Consider the following 18,597-nt stretch of genomic DNA (forward strand, 5'->3'; position numbering starts at 1 on the left):
TAGAATGGCATAATGCAGTGTTTCCTGGCAGCCTCGGTTGTCACCCTTCATTTACCTAAACACAAACACTTTTCAACACACTCCACAGCTTCCAGATAGGTTAGTTTGATTTGATTTGATTTGATTTGATTTGATTCTATTTGATAGGCTTCCAATCTCATCCTCATTGCATAGTATCTGAATGCAATTAAGCAAAGTGATTAACATCTGTAATGTGTGGTTCATTCTCTCTCTCACCCTTTCCCCTGGAGGAGAATTGTGGGTGGAGCGTGGTGTTTTATTTTGTGTTTTAAATGTACACTTTTCTCTGTTCTTGTTAGAGAAATGCTCCTTCCATTTGGTGCAGAAGGTGACGAGGTTTGTGAAGGTCCTTAGTTCCTGTATGAGTTGTTCCACAGTCTTGGACTCGGCGCTCGGAAAGCTCTGTCTCCTGCAGAGATGAGCTTTACCCTTATAGTAGAAAGTTCTGCTATGCCTGAGAAGCAGAGGAACATTCACATTCTTACAGCCTGTATACAGAGGGCTATTTTTTTTTTTTTAATACAGGAATGGGGACTTTAAAATAATAGTATAGCCTAGTACCTCTGGGACTCTCCTCCTCAGACCCTCTGTTAAAATGTAGTCCCTAATAAAATGAGAACGGGTCTCAAAATTTCAGACAGTCTCACCCTTCCCAAGCTTTAAGACTGATTCCTCACAAAAGCATCACATACAGCGTGTCACATTTGCCAGCTCCAGGAACTGAGCCAAGCCTAGAAACTGTATCACATCTCGCCTTCCAGAGAGAATGTCCCCCAGGTCAGGGGCGAAATCTTTGGCAGAGCAGGCACAAGGAAACTCGCTTCAGAGCTACATGTGCCACATCTGGCCTTGTGGATAAATAGGATGTGGCTTCTCAATAGCGCTAATTGTCTGACATACAGGAGCACAAATATTCACTCACTTGACCATCTACCTACACCCCACTGTCCCTCTCATCGTTTTTTAAAATGTGTACTGATCATTGGGAGAGGGGTAAGTGAGCATATCCACTTGGTTACCATAGCAAATCCAGGAGAAGATAGACCAAAGGGACTGCCAGAATATTACAAATGTGTGATGTCCTCTGATAGCTGCCCAGACAGTCCTTTTTATCCACTAACCTTTGTTTGCCCAGTCATCTAAAACAGACTGAGAGTATAATAGGCCCAGGTCCAAGCAAACTCTCTCTAACCAAATGTTGATTTTTCCTTTAAAAAAAAAAAAGTACCTGTTTTGGTTGCATGGTTGTGAGGGTTTTCTGTTTTTTAGGGAAAAATCAACATTTAATCAGAGCTGGGACTATTTCAAAAGCACCAGTTTGGGGGGTGCAGATGAGAATGACAAAATACGGTATTTCAAAAGCATTTTTCAAGCCAGAACTTTTCAAACAACCAGTGTGTTCTTTCCTAAGTATTGTGACAAACCCCATAAAAACACACCTTTCTTGTGAAATGGGTACTTATCCAGGGACGGCTCCACGCACCAGCACGCCAAGCAAGTGCCTGGGGCGGCAAGCCATGGGGGGCGCTCTGCCGGTCGCCGCAAGGGCGGCAGGCAGGTTGCCTTTGGCGGCATGCCTGCGGAGGATCCGCTGGTCCCGCAGCTTTGGCGGACCTCCTGCAGGCGTGCCGCCAAATCCGCAGGACTGGGGACCTCCCGCAGGCAAGCTGTCGAAGGCAGCCTGCCTGCCGTGCTTGGGGCTGCAAAATACCTGGAGCCGCCCATGTACTTATCTCACCCTTAACCAACAGCCCTCACCCCCCATGTCACCCTCTGCCTCTGAACAGAATATAGCAGAACTCAGTGGATCTAGGCTGAGATAGTACACACTCTGTGGCTTACCCTCCTCTTCTGCTTGAATCCTCAGAAGTCCTTTTTGGACATTCTGTTATTGTTCCCACACCTGGCCCACAGGGCACCCATTCTGAGTCGCTGCAGCCCCACAGGTTGAATCTGCAGCTACTCATGTAGGTAACTGCTGCTTATCTGTTGTAAAGGTTGGAGAATTGAGCCCTTATCCAGGTTCCCCCTTTATACTGTGAATGCTCCTACCTGCAAAGGTAGAGAGTGGCAGTGAAGTACTTGGTAAGGTGGCTTCCTCTGAGCTGTGCTGCCTTTGGTGCTGGAAGAGCAGTGTGGAAGTTCAGGGCCTCCTGCCTCTGGCAGCAGCCCTGAGAGCCTCTGCTATTTCAGCAGGGGCTGATTCCAGGGGAATCACTCATGGAAAGGCATGTCACGTCCAGGGTTACCTTTTGCTACATCTAACATGGGTGCAATTTACAGAAATATGTCAACAGAAATTCATTTAGCATACTGTTGTTTGCAAGCACTCTCTGCCGTGATCCCTGCACATCTGTCAATCTAAAAAATCTCTCTTCAGTACATAGACACGCCCAATATATAATAGAAAACAGGGCTTTGAAGCTGTGCTCCGACTCCGCTCCAGTTCCAGACAAAAACCTGCAGCTCCACTGCTCCGGAGCTGCTCCGCGCTCCAGCTCTGGGCTCCGCTCCAAAGCCCTGATAGAAAATATTTATATTCTGGTAGCACCAAAAGATCCCAAAATCAGGATTTGGGCCCTGTTGTGCTGGGTGCTGTAGAAACGCAGATCTAAAGAAATAACAAGTATGTGTATAAAAAGTTGTAGAATGAACTGTAGTGAAAATAGGTCAGTTTGAAGGCCTAGCATCCTCTCCAGTGTCTCTTTAAATGCAGCATCAGTTCATTAATATTGTATATACACAGATCATGCACATACAGATTCTGAAATAGACTTCATGACTTTCCTCATATTAATTTATTGTACATACAGCATAGGAGTCAGAAGGATGTTTTCTCCCATGAAAAGATACTACGTTTTATCTAAGTATATATTTAAAAAATTACAATACAGTTCAAAGGTCTGGAAAATATACTCTCATGTCCAAGATTTTAGTAGCAGGAGCTTGACTGGACCCCACAATTTGAGTTCCTTTGAATGTACTGATTTTCCTCCAAAAAATTATTTAAGGCTGGTAAACCACTATGCAGAACAAAATGTGAACAAATAGTAGTTGAATACATTTGTGTCATTTTGAGTGTGACTTTTCAGTGGCCCTTCAGTCTTTAAAGCTTGGAAGCTCTGCACTAGCTTTCCGTGCAGCAGCATCCTGTGTGGACCCTGCTGCAGTGCAGTGAAATTCCCAGAGTGTGGCTTAACACTGCTTCAACACAATGAAACTCCTGAGTGCAGCTTAACACTGCTATAGCTCAGTGAAAGTCCCAGGACTTTGTCTGTACCAGTGTCCACCTGGTTAATTTCTGCACAGCAAGCTAGTGCACTGTAGAGTCACACCCTAGTTTGCTGTGCAGTAACTTTCTGTGTAGACAAATCAGGCAAGCCACGCTTGGGTCACTCACCCAGAACCCAAAGATAACGTTTCCGTGTAGCACATAGTTGCTTGCTTCTGTGTTATAAAAATAGTTAGAATGTTCGTTTGAAATGTCTGTCTATATTGCATAGCCACAGACATAATCTTAGTGTTGCTAGTCCATCACAGAACTGGATGTCAGATCTCACACGCTAAGTAGGTTGTCAGACTGGTTGAGTACTTGGTTGGGAGCCATTCATGGAAAATCCAGTATACTGCAGGAAAGGGTGTTGGTTATTCAGTAAATGGTGGCATTCTTCCCTCTGAATCTGTACTGAACCCATAACCCAGTATTATTAAGGGGCACTGTGATGCTGGAGGAGAAGTTTTCGATAGTGAGACATAAAACCAAGGTCATGATTACTCCTGACACTGATTACAAGGGTAGAAGTGTTAGCACTCACACTCTAGTCCAGTTCCAGCTTGGGCAGTTGTGTTCCATCTCCTGTTAGGCTAGCAGTTCCAATAGACCTGGTACTCTTACTTCTTGTCCTCAAATATTGAGTAGTGGCTCTGTTTCATTGGGTGTGTGTGTGTGTGTGTTACCATTGACTTTAATGGGAACAGAGTTAGACCAACATTGAGTATCTTTGAAAAATCCTACCCAGAACATGTATATACTTACATATACTGTAGTTTGTTCAGTCAATAAAGTTTGTAAAGCACTTTGTACGGCATATATACATTCCTAAAATTTTCAATAGAGAAGCAGACAACATAAAAAGTTGTCTTATGACAGTGATCATGGACATATATGTGATCATTGTCACAAGGTGACTCATGCTGTCTGCTGCTCTGTAGGAATTTTCAGAAACTATACAGCATAATAAATGATGGGTGAGTTCTTTTATGATATCTATCTTCTTGTGGAAATGACACAGAACTCATGTGTGGCATAAGAGGTCATTTAACATGTTATATATATCTTACATTTTTATCTCCCACGGTTCTTGCAGAGAACTTAAATTGTTTTAAACAACAGATGTGGAACATTTAAAAATACTTGGAATGTGTGGGAATATACTGGGGAGCCACCTGTCCTGAAATTTGAAAGACAGATCCAGTTTGCGAATGTTGGTCCCTGCATCAGCACGAGTAAAACAAAGACACACACAACCAAAATAAAACAATGAGAGCTATTGAATACAGCCGTTATGCAGGGACGCTTAGGGAAGGCTGGCAAATTGACTGATCAACTATTCATATTTAGCCAATCAGCATTTGAAATGATCATTTAATAATTGTGCTCTTGGGCTTTGCATTCTAAAGAAACTAATGATTAAAAATTGATTGGATTTTGTTTGGTTTAATCTAAATAATGTATATTTTTACTTTTAATGTTTCACTGTTTTTACCAAATAACATTTATTCAGAGTCACACATTAATAACTGATAGGTCTATCACTTCTAGCAAAGTGAATGTAGCACTGTGCAGATATCCTGTAGAAGAACATAATTTAAACAATAATTTCTATGGTGCTGTACAACCAAGGATCTCAAAGTGCTTTGTATATTTTATTGAAGTGTCCCTTTCCACACCCCTTTAATGTATAGTCAATATTATAACTCCCATTTCACAGATGGAGAGACAGGATAAGTGATTTGTGCAGCACTTGCTGTACACAGCACTTGCTGTGACATTTGGTATGTGATCGCCCACAATTTCTCTATTATCTTTTCCCTTTATTTATTATTGCAAAGAAGGAAATTTAATTTGGGATGATGCTTGCTTACTTCCCTGCCTCAAGAGTGAATCATGAGGATTTATTGGTTAATATTTATACACTGGTATGAAAAATATCAGGTGTTATATAAATGAGAGAGAAATTCATATTAGAAATGCAGATTCACCCTACACCCCCTCAAACTTTGGGTAAGTTCAAGTCTGCATATGGATTTAAACTTTATGGCTTAGGCCTCTCTCTGAATTTTTGGTGTGGATGGGAGCTGAATTTCCTATCTCAGGTCACTCTCTAATATTAAATGCACAGTGTCATTAAATGAAAGCAACTGCTAGTGCAATATTATAATTAAGAATTGCCACATACAAAGGACAGGACATTATTAGCTATGTTTCCCACAGTGAGTGTAACTCTTTCTGCTTTTATATATGATGGCGCAATTGCTGAGTGCTATGAAAGCAAATTCCACTCACTGAACAAGGGATGCAGTTACACTTAGTGTGGGAGCCACCACTTGAAATTTCCCAGCATTTTTGCATGCAAAACTTAAGCATTAACATTATTGCTTTGCACTTAAATATTTATAAAGTTGCTGTGAATTAGCTGGAGGGGAGGGCCTTGTGATTAAAGGAAGCAGGTTTCATTGAGCAAGACAAGTTCTGATCTGTCCTTTTTTTCACCTCAAATCAGGGCAAAGACTAGCAGCTTGAGACTGACCTCTCCAAAAAACCTTGCTCTGAAAAGGAAGATGAGAAAAGCTGGAAATGTTCCTTCTAATGCTTTGCACTGGAGCCAGGAAAAAGCAGCTGTTTCTAGCCCTTCTGGGGTTTTTTGTTTGTTTTTTGTTTCTTGGTTGTTGGTTTTTTTTTTCTTGTGGCTGAAACCTGGGCTTGTTGCCATATCTGTTTGTCTGTCTCTCTCTCTCTCTGGTGTTGTTTTTCTCAGAGAGCTTCAGAGGCCAGTTGCCCATAGCGAGTTGCTGGGAACAGAGGTCGTTCCTTGTATCGTCTTAACTCTCCATGCCAGGGTGTTCATGCTTGAATGGGAAACAGCAAGATCTGTCAATATAGCCCTTTTCTTCAGAGCTTTGAGGCTGCATTCTCTATGGCCATCTGTTCCCTTTCACCCCTTGGACAATGTTGCTATTTGAAACCAGCAATTCTTCACTCCCTGGCTCTCTCTCTTGCTCTCTGTGCCCCCTCCCCTCTTCTGTTTGGGGAAAAAAAGTTTTTCTGGCTCAGACTGGCCTCTTGGGGCTTTAGCCCTCCTATGAGTCGAGTTTTAAAAGTGACATTTTGTAACTTTTTATTTCACTGACTTTTTAAAAATGTAATACACCTCAGGAGAGTGGAGTTCAGTGCAGTCGAATGAGCAGTTTGTGTTCATACTGAGATGAACTGCTCTCTTCCAGGCAGCCATGGGTCTTTCTTTGGCGTATGCTGCAGTGTGCAGTTAAATACTTGCCATGCCCTGGGATATAACAGGAATGGAAATTAAAGCCATATCAACATTTCCATTCTAGCTCTCTGTGCTCAGTCAGTGAAACACTCACCTTTTCAGGTTGAAAATTTCCAGGCTTAGGCTCTGTCCAAAGATTAATTGATTTGGTAGATTTGAGATAAAAGTGATTCATCTCTTTTTGAGAATGACTGTTGTTATAATGCCTCCATTGTGCTAGGCGCTGTACAAAGAGATGACCACCCCTGCACCGACCAGCTTACAGTCTATACAAACATGACAGGATGGGAAAAGGCAGCACTATCGTTCCCATTTTATAGATGGGGACCTAAGTCACAGAGAGATGAAGTGACTTGCTCAAGTTCCTCTGGCAAGTCTGTGATAGGAATTGAGTCCAGAACCCCTTAGTCCCAGTCTATCTTAACGACAAGACCATCCTCCTTCATCTTCCTTTTGAAAAAATACACATTCCGCTTTGTAAATGAGTGAATTAAGACCCATGAGTCATTTACAGTCTGTACATATGTAATATAATTTACAGTGTTTTCTTACTAATCTTGTAAAGTGTGCAGCTAAAGGAGGCCATATATGTGTGACTACAAAGCTGTGCAATAAAAAATTTAGTTAGGGTGCTCAATGAATGAGACAAAGTTCTGCAGGGACCCACTGGATCCCTTAATGTGTATCCCATAAGATAAAAACTGCCCAGCTGACAAGCTTTGCAGGTTCCTTCCTTCAGACCTCCTACAATGCATGGGATAGGCCATTAATGGAATGCCTAAATAAATCGTTCTGCATTTGGATTTTTTCTATCATTTTTTTAAACCTAAGACATTCTGTCAAAAACTGTGTTTGAGAATATTTATGTTCAGGGTTAAGTACTCAAAAGATAGTAAATTCTACAGTTAAGGCTGATGTTACTTTTTTTGAGAAATAAAGACTATCATTCTTCATACACACAAGGGACATATTTAAAATTACAAATGTAACCTTACCTTTAATGTTTCCTGATTTTTAAGTTCTTAATTGTGCAATTATAACATTCTCTTAATATAGTTTTTGTGATGGATATTATGGAAAAATTCCAAATTCCAAAGGTGAAGACCTCCTAATATGCAAGCATACTACTCTGGACCCAAAATGTCTGGCTTACTCCTGCCTTCAGGTTGTGGACTGGAGAGAAACTCCAGGTCCAATCAACCCTTATTTTGGGAAGAGTTTGGATCTTGTTCCAAACTTTACAGCTCATTCCCATCTGTGATTTTTCTTATTATTTAAGCCCAGCAGTAATTTTTCTAATTCTGAATTATGTGAGTAGTTCTGAAAACATTTAGGGCTGCACTTTCAGAGGTGTGCGAGAGGTTGTAATGCAAAAAGAGACACTTTGCCTGCTTTGCATGGAGAACTGCACATCTTTCATGTGCAATTTACTGTTGTCTTTTAAAATAATTGAGCCTTTGTTGTCAAGAGTAGTGTTGTTTTATTAGAGAATGTTTAAACTTAGGCTATCAGAAATTGTTGCTCATTGACATTTGAAAGTAATTACAAAGGTAGAATACTGCTGAAATAGTCCCCAATTTGGGGTGAATGACTGATTTAAATTGCAGGTTGAACTCCAGCTCAGTTAACAATAATCAGAAATTATACTAGCTGGTGAATTTTTGTTAGCCTATATTAAATGAGTTGAGGAAGTCTCAGTCTGCTCCCAAGGAGACAGATGGCCTTGTCAGAAACACCCTTATCACAGTTGGCACTAATTGGCCCTCTTGTAGGGCATCTTGACAGAGAAGCCAAGGAGTCAACGTACAATGGAGACTGGACTCCACTCACAGCCTTTCATATGAAACTTGAGTTTCAATGGCAAATTGGTGCATGGACAGTTTGCACTGCCACTGCCTGCGCTATACCAGTTCTGTGGATAAAAAGAGGACTTTGGATTCTAGGGCTCCCAATACACTGCCTTTTCACCAGAATATAATTCATGAAAAAATATAAATCTAGGAGTTATAAGTCCTACACTAGGGCTTCATGAGATGCCCATGGAGTAGTGAGTAGCATCCTGTAGGACTCCTTACGGTTATGCCATTTCAAAATTTCTCTCCCTCTTCTCTGCATTCCCCCCCAGGCAAGTTTTTTGTTTTGACTATCCCTCCTCCTTTTCCACTTTACTGGGACAATAGACACATAGGCTTCCAAACTTCAAGCTACCTTTTTTCCTTGTCAGGGAGGAGATTTGCAGCAGGCTCTTTTGGTTTTAGCTTGGGAAGTTGAGAAGAGGGGCATCCAGATGACAGGTAAGCACTAGGAGAGGTTGATGCAGTTGAGCAGCTGAGATTAACCAACATGGAAACATCAAATGCTGTACACTGTGGTTCTTCAGGACAGTGTGCCAGGGAGCTTGCAGTTGTCTTGATAGATCAGTACTAAATCTCCTTTCTTTATTCTAGCTTTAAGGGACATGAGCACATTAATTCTAGCATTTTATGCCCTCACCCCTACATGCACTCTGATTATTATCATGATCTGTCCACTTCCCCGGGGTGGGGAGGTGTTTAAAAAAAAAACAGCAGTAATTTGTAGTATGATTGATTAGATGATAATTAAAAGCATTCTCCAGTTCACAGGGCCTTAGTTTTGCCAGATGCCCTGCTTGGACAAGGATCATTTTGGATCTGTGTGCCCAGGGTATGTGTAGCCAAGACAAAATTCTGACTCTTTTTCTGAAGAGTGTGCACAACTGGGAAATGTTTTTGCTGTTGGAATGATTTGCTATTGGAAAAACAGGGTTAAATGATGGGACAGGAGAGGGGGTTTGTTTTTTAGGGGTCAGGATGATGTCAGGAAGATCTCGGCAACAACAAAGGAAAGGAAGGAGAAACTTACAGTGTGGGAGGGTAAGCAGTGGTCATTGAAGAAATAATGTTGCAAATCATTGGAATATTAGAAAAAAAGAGTGAGAATTTCTCAAGCCTATTCATAGAAAGACCAGGAGGAGAGGGTGAGTTAGTGTGTAAACAGTTTATCCTTGGTTATACAACTCTACTGTGTCCTCTGGGATTCACCCTCACCACATCACCTACCCAAGTACTTCTGATTGCAAGCATCCATTAGAAATGTGGGAATACTGGAGTGCTGGAAGCTGATCAGTTTGATTTATTGCCAAACTACAGAAGCAAAAGGTTTGAAGTGATGAAAAGAAACCATCAACTCCCTAGTATCATGACTCTCTGCACTCTCCAGATCTGGGCCTGTTTCAGGTGCTGTAAACCACCAGCTGTCTTTCCTCCTCCGCTGAGCTCCTCAGAGCTGACCGTTTTGTTCAGGGCTGGTGGATTGTCTGGCAAGAAGTCAGACCAGCTGGATTCTCTTCTTTCTTAACCTCAATTCCATTTTCAAGTCAGCAGACAGGAGCCTCAGTACTGGCTTGAGCATTCGCTCTTTCACTGACTTTCAAAACAAAATGGAATCAACATGAACCCATTGATGCCAGGGGTTGAGATTCCCTAATTCAAAACATATTGATGATAATGGACATGCTGGCCAGCATCAAGAAGCATGAAATTAACAACAAAACAGCATTTGTCTTATTCTCTGGAAGACCCATCCCATATCCTGATACTGAATGGAGGTCCCAACTTATTTCTAAAGATCCTTGGATCTCTTACAGAAAATATTGAAATATATTCTATTCATAAACAATACTGCTGGCCTATCACTTATTTTTATTTCTCTTCCCTTGTTCTCTACAGAGGATTATGACTTTAGGTGGGCAATAATCAGCAAGAGCAGACAGAGTCTTAAACCTCAGTTGAGGGCAATGTCTACACTATGAGCTAGGGGTGTGGAAAGGGTAGGTTTTTTTATATCGGTGTCTGTGATTTATGCTTACGGGGCTGGCATGTGAGTTTGTCGGTCTTTGCCTCCCACCCACTGCCTATTAGTTCCGTGTGGACTGGCAGAGGAGAGTATGTCACATAAAGGGTACGGAATGCACCTTGGCCAGCCAACTCAGAGAATGAGATCATCACTACTGGACGGCAAGGCAGTCAAACTCCTGTCCTGACTAATGAACATACTGCAAAGGAAAGAACTTAAAATGGCAGAGGACGGGAGTGGGCGGTAGAAGGGCAGTGTGGTTAATGATGTCATATAGAAGCTTGTCTTGTGGCTTTTTATTGGATAATGGGTTTTTCCACTGTTAGATATTTTTATACCTATACTTTTTGAATAGGGTCAAGCTGGTGGGGGGGAAATAGCTTCTTCTGGTGTCATTAGAGATCTGCACAAAAAAGCCAAGCTAAGTAAAGTACAGGTGAAGAGCAGTGGTCTTTTTATGCTCTGTCAGTGAACCACAGCTCCTGCCTGAGACACCCACACTGTCTGAGCACAGAGGGAAAGTACTTTCATTCTTATTTAAGAACGTGCCCTTTTTGTTCAGCTCAGAATATTAATTGATTTATAAATATTTTCTCTGTGCTTTTCAAAGTTTTTATTGTTAGTGAACATGCTGTTGCTGAAAGATGACAGAATTGACTACTTTGGAGACCATTTTCCTCTGTTTACTTCAGTGTGATGTGTATAGACCCCTTGTCACGTGTGGTGGGGAAATATTTTAAACCCAGTTGCTGCGGGTTTGACTTCATGCAGAGAATGCAGAATAGCCTGGCAATGGAGTTGGTCACAGCTGGTGGGGATTCTCCCTTCAGGAAGCATAAGAACTTGCGTAAAAATTGGGGAAGGGTGGAATGCAGTTGCTCTGAGAAGTTGAACTGGCAAGGGACAGATTATCTTTAATTCAAGAGTACATTTAGACTCTGGCTGCAGGGAACCTTAAAGCTTCTGTATTTAAAGATTCTGGGTGCAAGAAGCCTTATTTCTTTGTTTAAAAAACATTAGCTCTAGTACTTCTAAAACATTTCCATAACATGGGCCAGTGCATTAGTCTGATGGCCTTTCATGGCTACCTTCCTCTCCAACCTTCCCTGCAACAATCATATTTCTTGGTTACATAAAAAAAAGATCCAACGTTATGGCTCCCTCCCCATTAAGGGTGAAGGGGGACCCTGTGAATCTATCTATGCTGGCCTTTCACTGGGGCCAGGCATGAGGGAGCAACCTCTGATTCAGTGCATGGCTGTATTCCTACTACCAGCAGCACAGAAAAATGGGAGGGTGATTTCACAAACCGCACCAAGTTAATCCAGTCTGCAGCGTATACCTGTTGTGTAGGGAAGTGAGAGATGCTTGTAGGTTTGGGTTTGTTTTTTTTTTGTTTAGTTGATAGAAAAAGCAAAGCTCCTAAATACATCTTGGACTTGGGTTATAACTAGCACCAGGTGTCATTGCATGAAGACTGATGCATGCACAACTGAAACTTTTTAGGACAACAAAGCCTCATCTTATTTCAGCTGTGCATGCCTCTTCTTGGTGGAAGCAGCATTTTGGATTGCACTTTGAATTTATTCCTTTGTTTAATTTTTCCTCTGGCTGTGGAAAGCCATTAACTTTGTGTTTGATTTTAGCCACAAAAGGCTTTGTTTTCACTTGTGGCAGCAGGTAAGTGTGACCCAGCCAGTTTTTTTATGGACAGAAATTATCCTACCATGCACTTGCGCTCCAGAACAGTTACAGCCCCTTGTCAATGTACCTTACTCCTGACCTGGAGGGACCATTTTTTGTGGAGGAGAAGACAGAACATTCTTTATTCTCGTTCAGTCCTTGGCCTTCCTGTTGATGTTGCCAACAAGGCGGTCAGTTAGTACCAGTTGCCATTGGGATTTTGTGATGTGGACTGATACTTGCATCTCCTTTCGTATATGTTACTGAACAAACAATAGACAGGAACTCGACCTGGATTGGAATCAGTAACCTAGAGTCAAAACGGCAACCTATGTTCTATTACCTGACTCTCGTCTGTGAGCTTGTTGGTGTCTTTGAGCCCAGCTGCAGAATGATGTGGTATAAAATATCTCCAGATATGAAACTACTGGAGATGGGATGGAGAGGCAGAGAGTGCAGGAAAGGGATGTTTTTATGAACATAGTAACTTTTGTGCACCTCCTTTCATGAGCTCATTAATGATCAAATAGCTTTTGAGATAATAGAAAAGATAAGAATTTTTTTAACAGTGCATTTCAATTTTAATCCATTTTCCTTCCATTTCCTATTTCCTGCCTCTGAAACATCTGCTGTCTTCTGGTGTTTGGCACAGGGAGGAGGGAGAGAATATCTAGTCTCGCCATCCTTGAACTTCCCTGCAAAGCTGGCTCTGTTTCCCACCTCGACTCAGCTCCTCACTTGCTAGTTTTTCATCCTGTTTGTTGCCTAATATATAAGTCTGCAGCAGACCTACAGTATCTCTTTAAAATGGAAACCTTTTCTGCAAAGCATTCCTTTTCACCCTGTAAAAGTTCTGCACTGTAAATTTCCTCCAGCTTTAATACCACTTTGCACCAGAGTCATAAATTTGAATAACTTCATGGAAGAAGATTTGTTGGAAAGTGGGTCATACAAACAGTCTCCTTCCTGACAGGTGCTGACACAGCCTGGTACAACAGGCTTTTTCCTTTAAAAAATGAAGAGGCTACAGCAATTAACTTGCCTGCCTTCTTTTAAACTGCCGTGAACCTGGTCCTGCCCTCCTTGCACCTTCAGAGCTCCTGTTGGCATCAATGGGAGTTTTGGGTCTGCAAGAAATGCAGGATCAGGGAGAGTAATGGTGTGTTTTCTCCTCTACTCGGACCCTAGACATTTAACTATTTCATTGCCCAGCCCAGCCTTACTGTCTACATTGAAATGTCAAGATGTTCTATCACATAAAAGCTAATATTATAGGCAAAGAACTTTGGAGAGTTCATCTCTGAACTTCATGGGTAGCCCCTTTCACTCTAACAGGCCAATCCAAAACCCACATGTGACTGCTGCCTAAACTTTGTGATCCTTGCCCATTTCTAGCTGTGATTTAAAAAAAAAAAAAAAAAAAAGAGGACAATACAGTTTGGATGCAGGCCTCCACCTTATGCCACATGGCTATGAGTGGTATGGAAAATCTTAAGGCTCCCTCTTTTTACTCTCATTCTCATCAAGTCTGTTCTAATAATAATGTAATACATTTTGGCCTAATATAGAGTATTCTGTCCAATGATGTCGAGTCTAAGCACTTTGCAAACCTTAATGAATTGCAGTAAATAACTTGCTCACTGTCACCAAAAGGGTCAGTGAGTGGTATAGCTGGGTAATGAACTCAGACCTCTTTGTCCATGGCTCCAAACATTAGACCATATTCCATCATGCAGCTGGTAGACTGTACTGGAGAGGTAGAAAGAGAAGATGTTATTGTCAGCACATCTGCCTTTTCAATACAGATTGGTTAGACTAACCGAACTGCATTCCTGATACTGCAGCTTCCCATTTGCTGTTGCTGTTGCTGCTGCTTCTGGAGGTATTTATCTATGTGAAAACTTGACATGTATCAGCCTAAAGAAAAGTGATCCTCAGAGCAGGATAGTGCTACTGTGAACTGTCTTCAAACCAGATAATTTAATGTTCTGGGAAAGTGCTTGGGTACAGGAGTAAGATGTAATGTTTGGATACAATGAGAGAAGTAATTCAGAGTATAAGCTCATACTTAACCACTGCCTTTGATAAGAAAACTTATAAATGTGGTTTCAAATGTTTTAGAGCCTGATTCAAAACCCCCTATGTCTTAGAATATTAACTTAAACCATTGATTTACATGGGCTGTGGATTAGCTAGGATGGACTACATATCCTTCTGGCTCAAAACGTACTAGTGCACAACAGACTTTATATATTTACCATCATTTGCAAGTTACCAACCTTAGGGGCAACCTTACAAGTTACTGGCAATTACTCTTTATTAATACTTTTCTGGTGGCCTCACCACTTTTTCCAAAGCACAAGTTCTAAGTTTAAAAAAAAAAACCCAACAACAACAACATTTCTGTCCCATATAGCTGTGAAGAAAGCCTTTCACATGTGAAAATGCTGATGGCTCTGGTCCTGAGTCTGCAGACAGCCTGAAACAGTAATTCTAGTTGTTGAGGTATAAACTTCCCTTTTCACCTCAGTGAAGTATTAATTCAAAACCCTACTGGTTACAAATTCAATGTCCACATTAACTATTTCACTGTTGATTGTTTTAACAGAAACGTCCAGCTATTCTGGACTCTTGGGTGGAGAGCAAGTAAAAAAAACCCTCTTTTTTTCTCAATCCAACTTCTGTTTCCCAATTTGAAATATGACATGCTGTATGGCCACGTGAAGTAGGTCTTTCTGCTCCATGCTTGAGAACACGTTTAAACACTAAGAAAGTTTTAACTGTTTGTTCATACCCATTTAGAAGCTGAAGAAAGAAAAGACTTCGATAATATGGCCTGATGGCAAGGGTAGGATTTCTCCCTACAGTATATTCTCCAGGGTTTTGTCCAGTCTTGTTTTAACTGGCTCAAGTGATCAGGATTTCACTGCTGTCCTTAGGAAACTCTTTCACAGTGTAATAAATCTGTCAGGAAGTTTCGTGTCATTCAATATAATTTTCCTTTTACTCATCCTCAGTCGAATATTCTTAGTTATATTCTCTTGGACTATCTCAAAAATTCACCTCTCTACTCATACATCAGTCTCTTCCTACCCCCTTTAATCATTTTTGTTGCATTTCTCTGAATTCTCTTCAATTTGTCCCTATTTTGATTTGTTGAGGTACCACTTGGAGTAAAAACAGATCAACCATCTATCTCTCCATCTTGTACAGAGCATGTGGTATTCAAAAGAAAAAGAACTGGGGCTTCTGCCAGCATTATAGATGGACCAGTCTCCTATTTCATGATTAGAAAAATCAAGTGAAATGGTAGGTTAGCAAACCAGGTCACACTGCATTATTAGAAATGCCTTCGCCTGTGTCATCATAGCTGACCAGCACAGATTTTGCTGAATGCATTTTCCCCAAGGCATGTACAGAGTTCACACAAATGAGAAGATTCCCCAAAATCTAACTTCCAGTAAGGGGGAAGGGGGGCAGTTTCATCTCTGATGTAACTCCATTGACTTCATTAGTATTACTGGTATCTCAGGCAGGAGTTGGCTCAGTTTTTGGAGACATCTGACATTAACTCAAGTTTTACAGAATGTGTGAGATTTCTAGTAGTGTGGGGTAGGGTTTAATTTTGAGATCAGAGACATGACTGCTATCTTTCCTGGCTCCACAGTTATGCCCCGTAAAGCTCCTCCTTCATGATTCCTTTTAATAACATCTCTTTCCTGGCCCGCTCCCTTGTCTCCAGACCTGCAGAAGTTGGGACTGCATGGAAGCAATAGGCTTAAAGAGAAAAGTGGATGGAGGGGATGCCAAGAGAATGAGATGGTCCTGTTCTGACACATAATAAACAGAATGTTGGGTCTCGATATTGGTCTCAAATATCTTTCTCAATACCTGAAAGTCTATCAGTGCTTCTCCTGAATGGTGCAAGACCAGGTACTTCAAAAAGCAGAGTAATAGGCATTGGAAATTAGACTCTGCTTTGAAATATAATGATAGACCGTGGTAGTACTCTGTGAGAGAAGGACTTACCCCAGACCTATGCCTACAAGGCAGGGAATTCTTAAGAAATAGTGGAGAGTTCCTGCAATTGAAAATTTAAGCCAAACATTCATATGAATGCTTACTTTGTGGAATGAGCTGAGACGTATGACAAAGATTCCTCAGTGAAACACATCCTTGGTGCAGGCATGACACATTGGACTCAGAAATTGTATTGTTTTTAGTTTCAGGAGCCTCTGGGAGCAAGGAAAGGGAACCTGGCTATGTGACAGCAGCACTGGGGAACACATGGAGTCACAGCGTCAACACCAGGCTCATACTACAGTATCATGACTTGCAGACAAGACAGGTGAGGAACTTATCAGGAAAAAACAATAAAAATTGAGAGCCCAGAGCCTCATAACCTGTGCTTTAGGGGATGGGCTCACTGTGAGTTCTGGTCCCGTTGGCTCAGAGAGCGCTCTCTGAGAACGCTGGCCCCTTGTGCTTGGGGTTATGGTTTATGGAATGCATTAGCACCCTGTTCTTTTGGATGGGGGCCATTCCTTGAGTGCTCTGACACCCTGTGTTCTGGAGCAGTGGTGGTGTTTTCTGAGTGACTTGGAGATGACTTTTCTGATGTTCTGGAGATGGAGGGTTGTCCTTTGAGAACTTTCCCACTCAGTGATCTTCGAGGCAGTCCTCCATGTGCCCTGCACTCTGTATACTCTCTGATTTTCTACAAGTCTTGAGCAAAATATCTGTTGTGAGTATTCATATAGAAACTCTTACAGTTTTTGCAGCCATTTTCAAGTGAAATTTTTCTGTCTCCACTTGCAGTAATAGCTTTTAACTGCAAACATGGCGAAAATTTTCCAGGAGCATTTTAGCAATAGCAAGAGAACTCACCATTTTCGCTGAGAAATGATATGATGTGCAGTGAAGTGTGGTAGAATTTTTTGCTTGCAGTGAAAAATTTGGATTCAAGACATAATATGTTTGCTTTTTGAGAGGCCAGCACAACTCATGATGTAATTTATTCCCTTGGGGCGTCTATGTGGTTGGACTTTCTTGGTTTAGCATGTTTCATTATTACGCCACTGTAACTCTTTCCAAAGATCCTGCCACTCTTTCTAATGTTACCGATTTCCTGTTCCTTAAAGTCAGGGTGTTGTCGGAAAAATGACTATGTAAAACTTGCACCTTCTTATTTCTCATATTTGCTCCCTATGTGTCTGCCAGTCAGAGCTTCTGATTTTACTGCCACAAACCAGTGATTCCTTCTGCTAGCTTCCCAGGGCCCATACATCTACAGAAGAGTGATTCTACCATGCACATAATCAGTGACGTTCTCATTTCATCATCTTTATTACTGGGGATGATGTACAGTGTGAGGCAGAAAGTTCAACTGGAGTCTCACATCCCAGGTTGAATTTATATCAAAGATGGGTAGAAAAAGACTCTTTTGACTCATAGAGTGGGCACGTTTACTTTGGAGTCATTGAAAAGTAAATACGGAACCCACAATGTCATTTGTACAGAAACACATTTCTGAATACAGCTGCTCTTTAAGTTCTTCCTAGTTCTGCTTTACATTCTGTGCTACAGGGAGTTCTGGTCCCTCTAGACATGTTGTACAAGGTAGAAAGAAGCCAATTGTGTCCTGGATCATTTTAAATGTGACTTGGTGGGGTGGGGGGACTGGGTTTAGTGCTGCTTTATGATGTGCAAAGCAGGCTAAACATTCTGCTGTTTTCACCTGAGAGAAAATCAGGATATCAAGTCTGGTCATCCCTGACATTCCTGGAAGACTCATGGAAATGTGTAGAAGGTGTTCAGTTAGTCCTTAATTGAATCTTTAATGAAGATCTTTTCTCCTGCATGCTTTAGTTGAATAGATGTTTAACAAAAACAAAACATTTGAACCAGTTTGAATTGTTAATTATAATTATTAATAATTATTATCATCAGCGTGCCAATAAGTCCCAGCCATGGATAATCACTCCCCATCTCAGTTAATTATGTGTCACCTCCTTGGTACTTATGATGTCATATTCTATTATTCCTCCAGCCAGCCCCGACAAGGACTGAATGTATGTGTAAAAAAACAAAAAACGTCCATGAAGGGAGAGAGTCCCAGAGCCCAGGCTTCAACCCAAGCCTGAATGTCTACACTGCAACTTTATAGCCCCACGGCTCAGGCCCAGCTGATTCTGGCTGGCGGTGGGTGTGTTTTTGCAGTGTAGACATACCCAAAGAGTATGGCCTGACTTTCTAATTCCATGTGGAACTTGCAGTTAGGAAAAATCATGTTTCTTGTGAACTGAACAGATTTGTTATCAATATTAGTGAGACAAAAATGCAATTTGTACAGATGCTTTTCAGATTAGGACCACACTTTAAGTATTGGTTTCCACTACCATCCTGGGACCATACAAATCTCATGCTAAATGTGGGGCCACAGTATTCCTACAAGAGTTCCAGATTA

The 18,597-nt window shown here is 41.4% G+C and overlaps 1 protein-coding gene across 16 annotated transcripts in view; it reads left to right on the forward strand.

The window, feature by feature from the left end:
• RAD51B (RAD51 paralog B) overlaps window positions 1-18,597 on the forward strand; it is a 680,879-nt gene that overhangs the window by 429,853 nt on the left and 232,429 nt on the right. For all 16 annotated transcript variants that reach the window (XM_050953536.1, XM_050953533.1, XM_050953537.1 and 13 more), the window contains one exon: window positions 16,355-16,479. In XM_050953536.1, coding sequence (XP_050809493.1) covers window positions 16,355-16,479 — 125 coding nt within the window. The remainder of the gene's footprint in view (window positions 1-16,354; window positions 16,480-18,597) is intronic.

The sequence above is a fragment of the Gopherus flavomarginatus genome, chromosome 5 (genome assembly GCF_025201925.1).
Source record: "Gopherus flavomarginatus isolate rGopFla2 chromosome 5, rGopFla2.mat.asm, whole genome shotgun sequence".
Lineage (NCBI taxonomy): Eukaryota > Metazoa > Chordata > Testudines > Testudinidae > Gopherus > Gopherus flavomarginatus.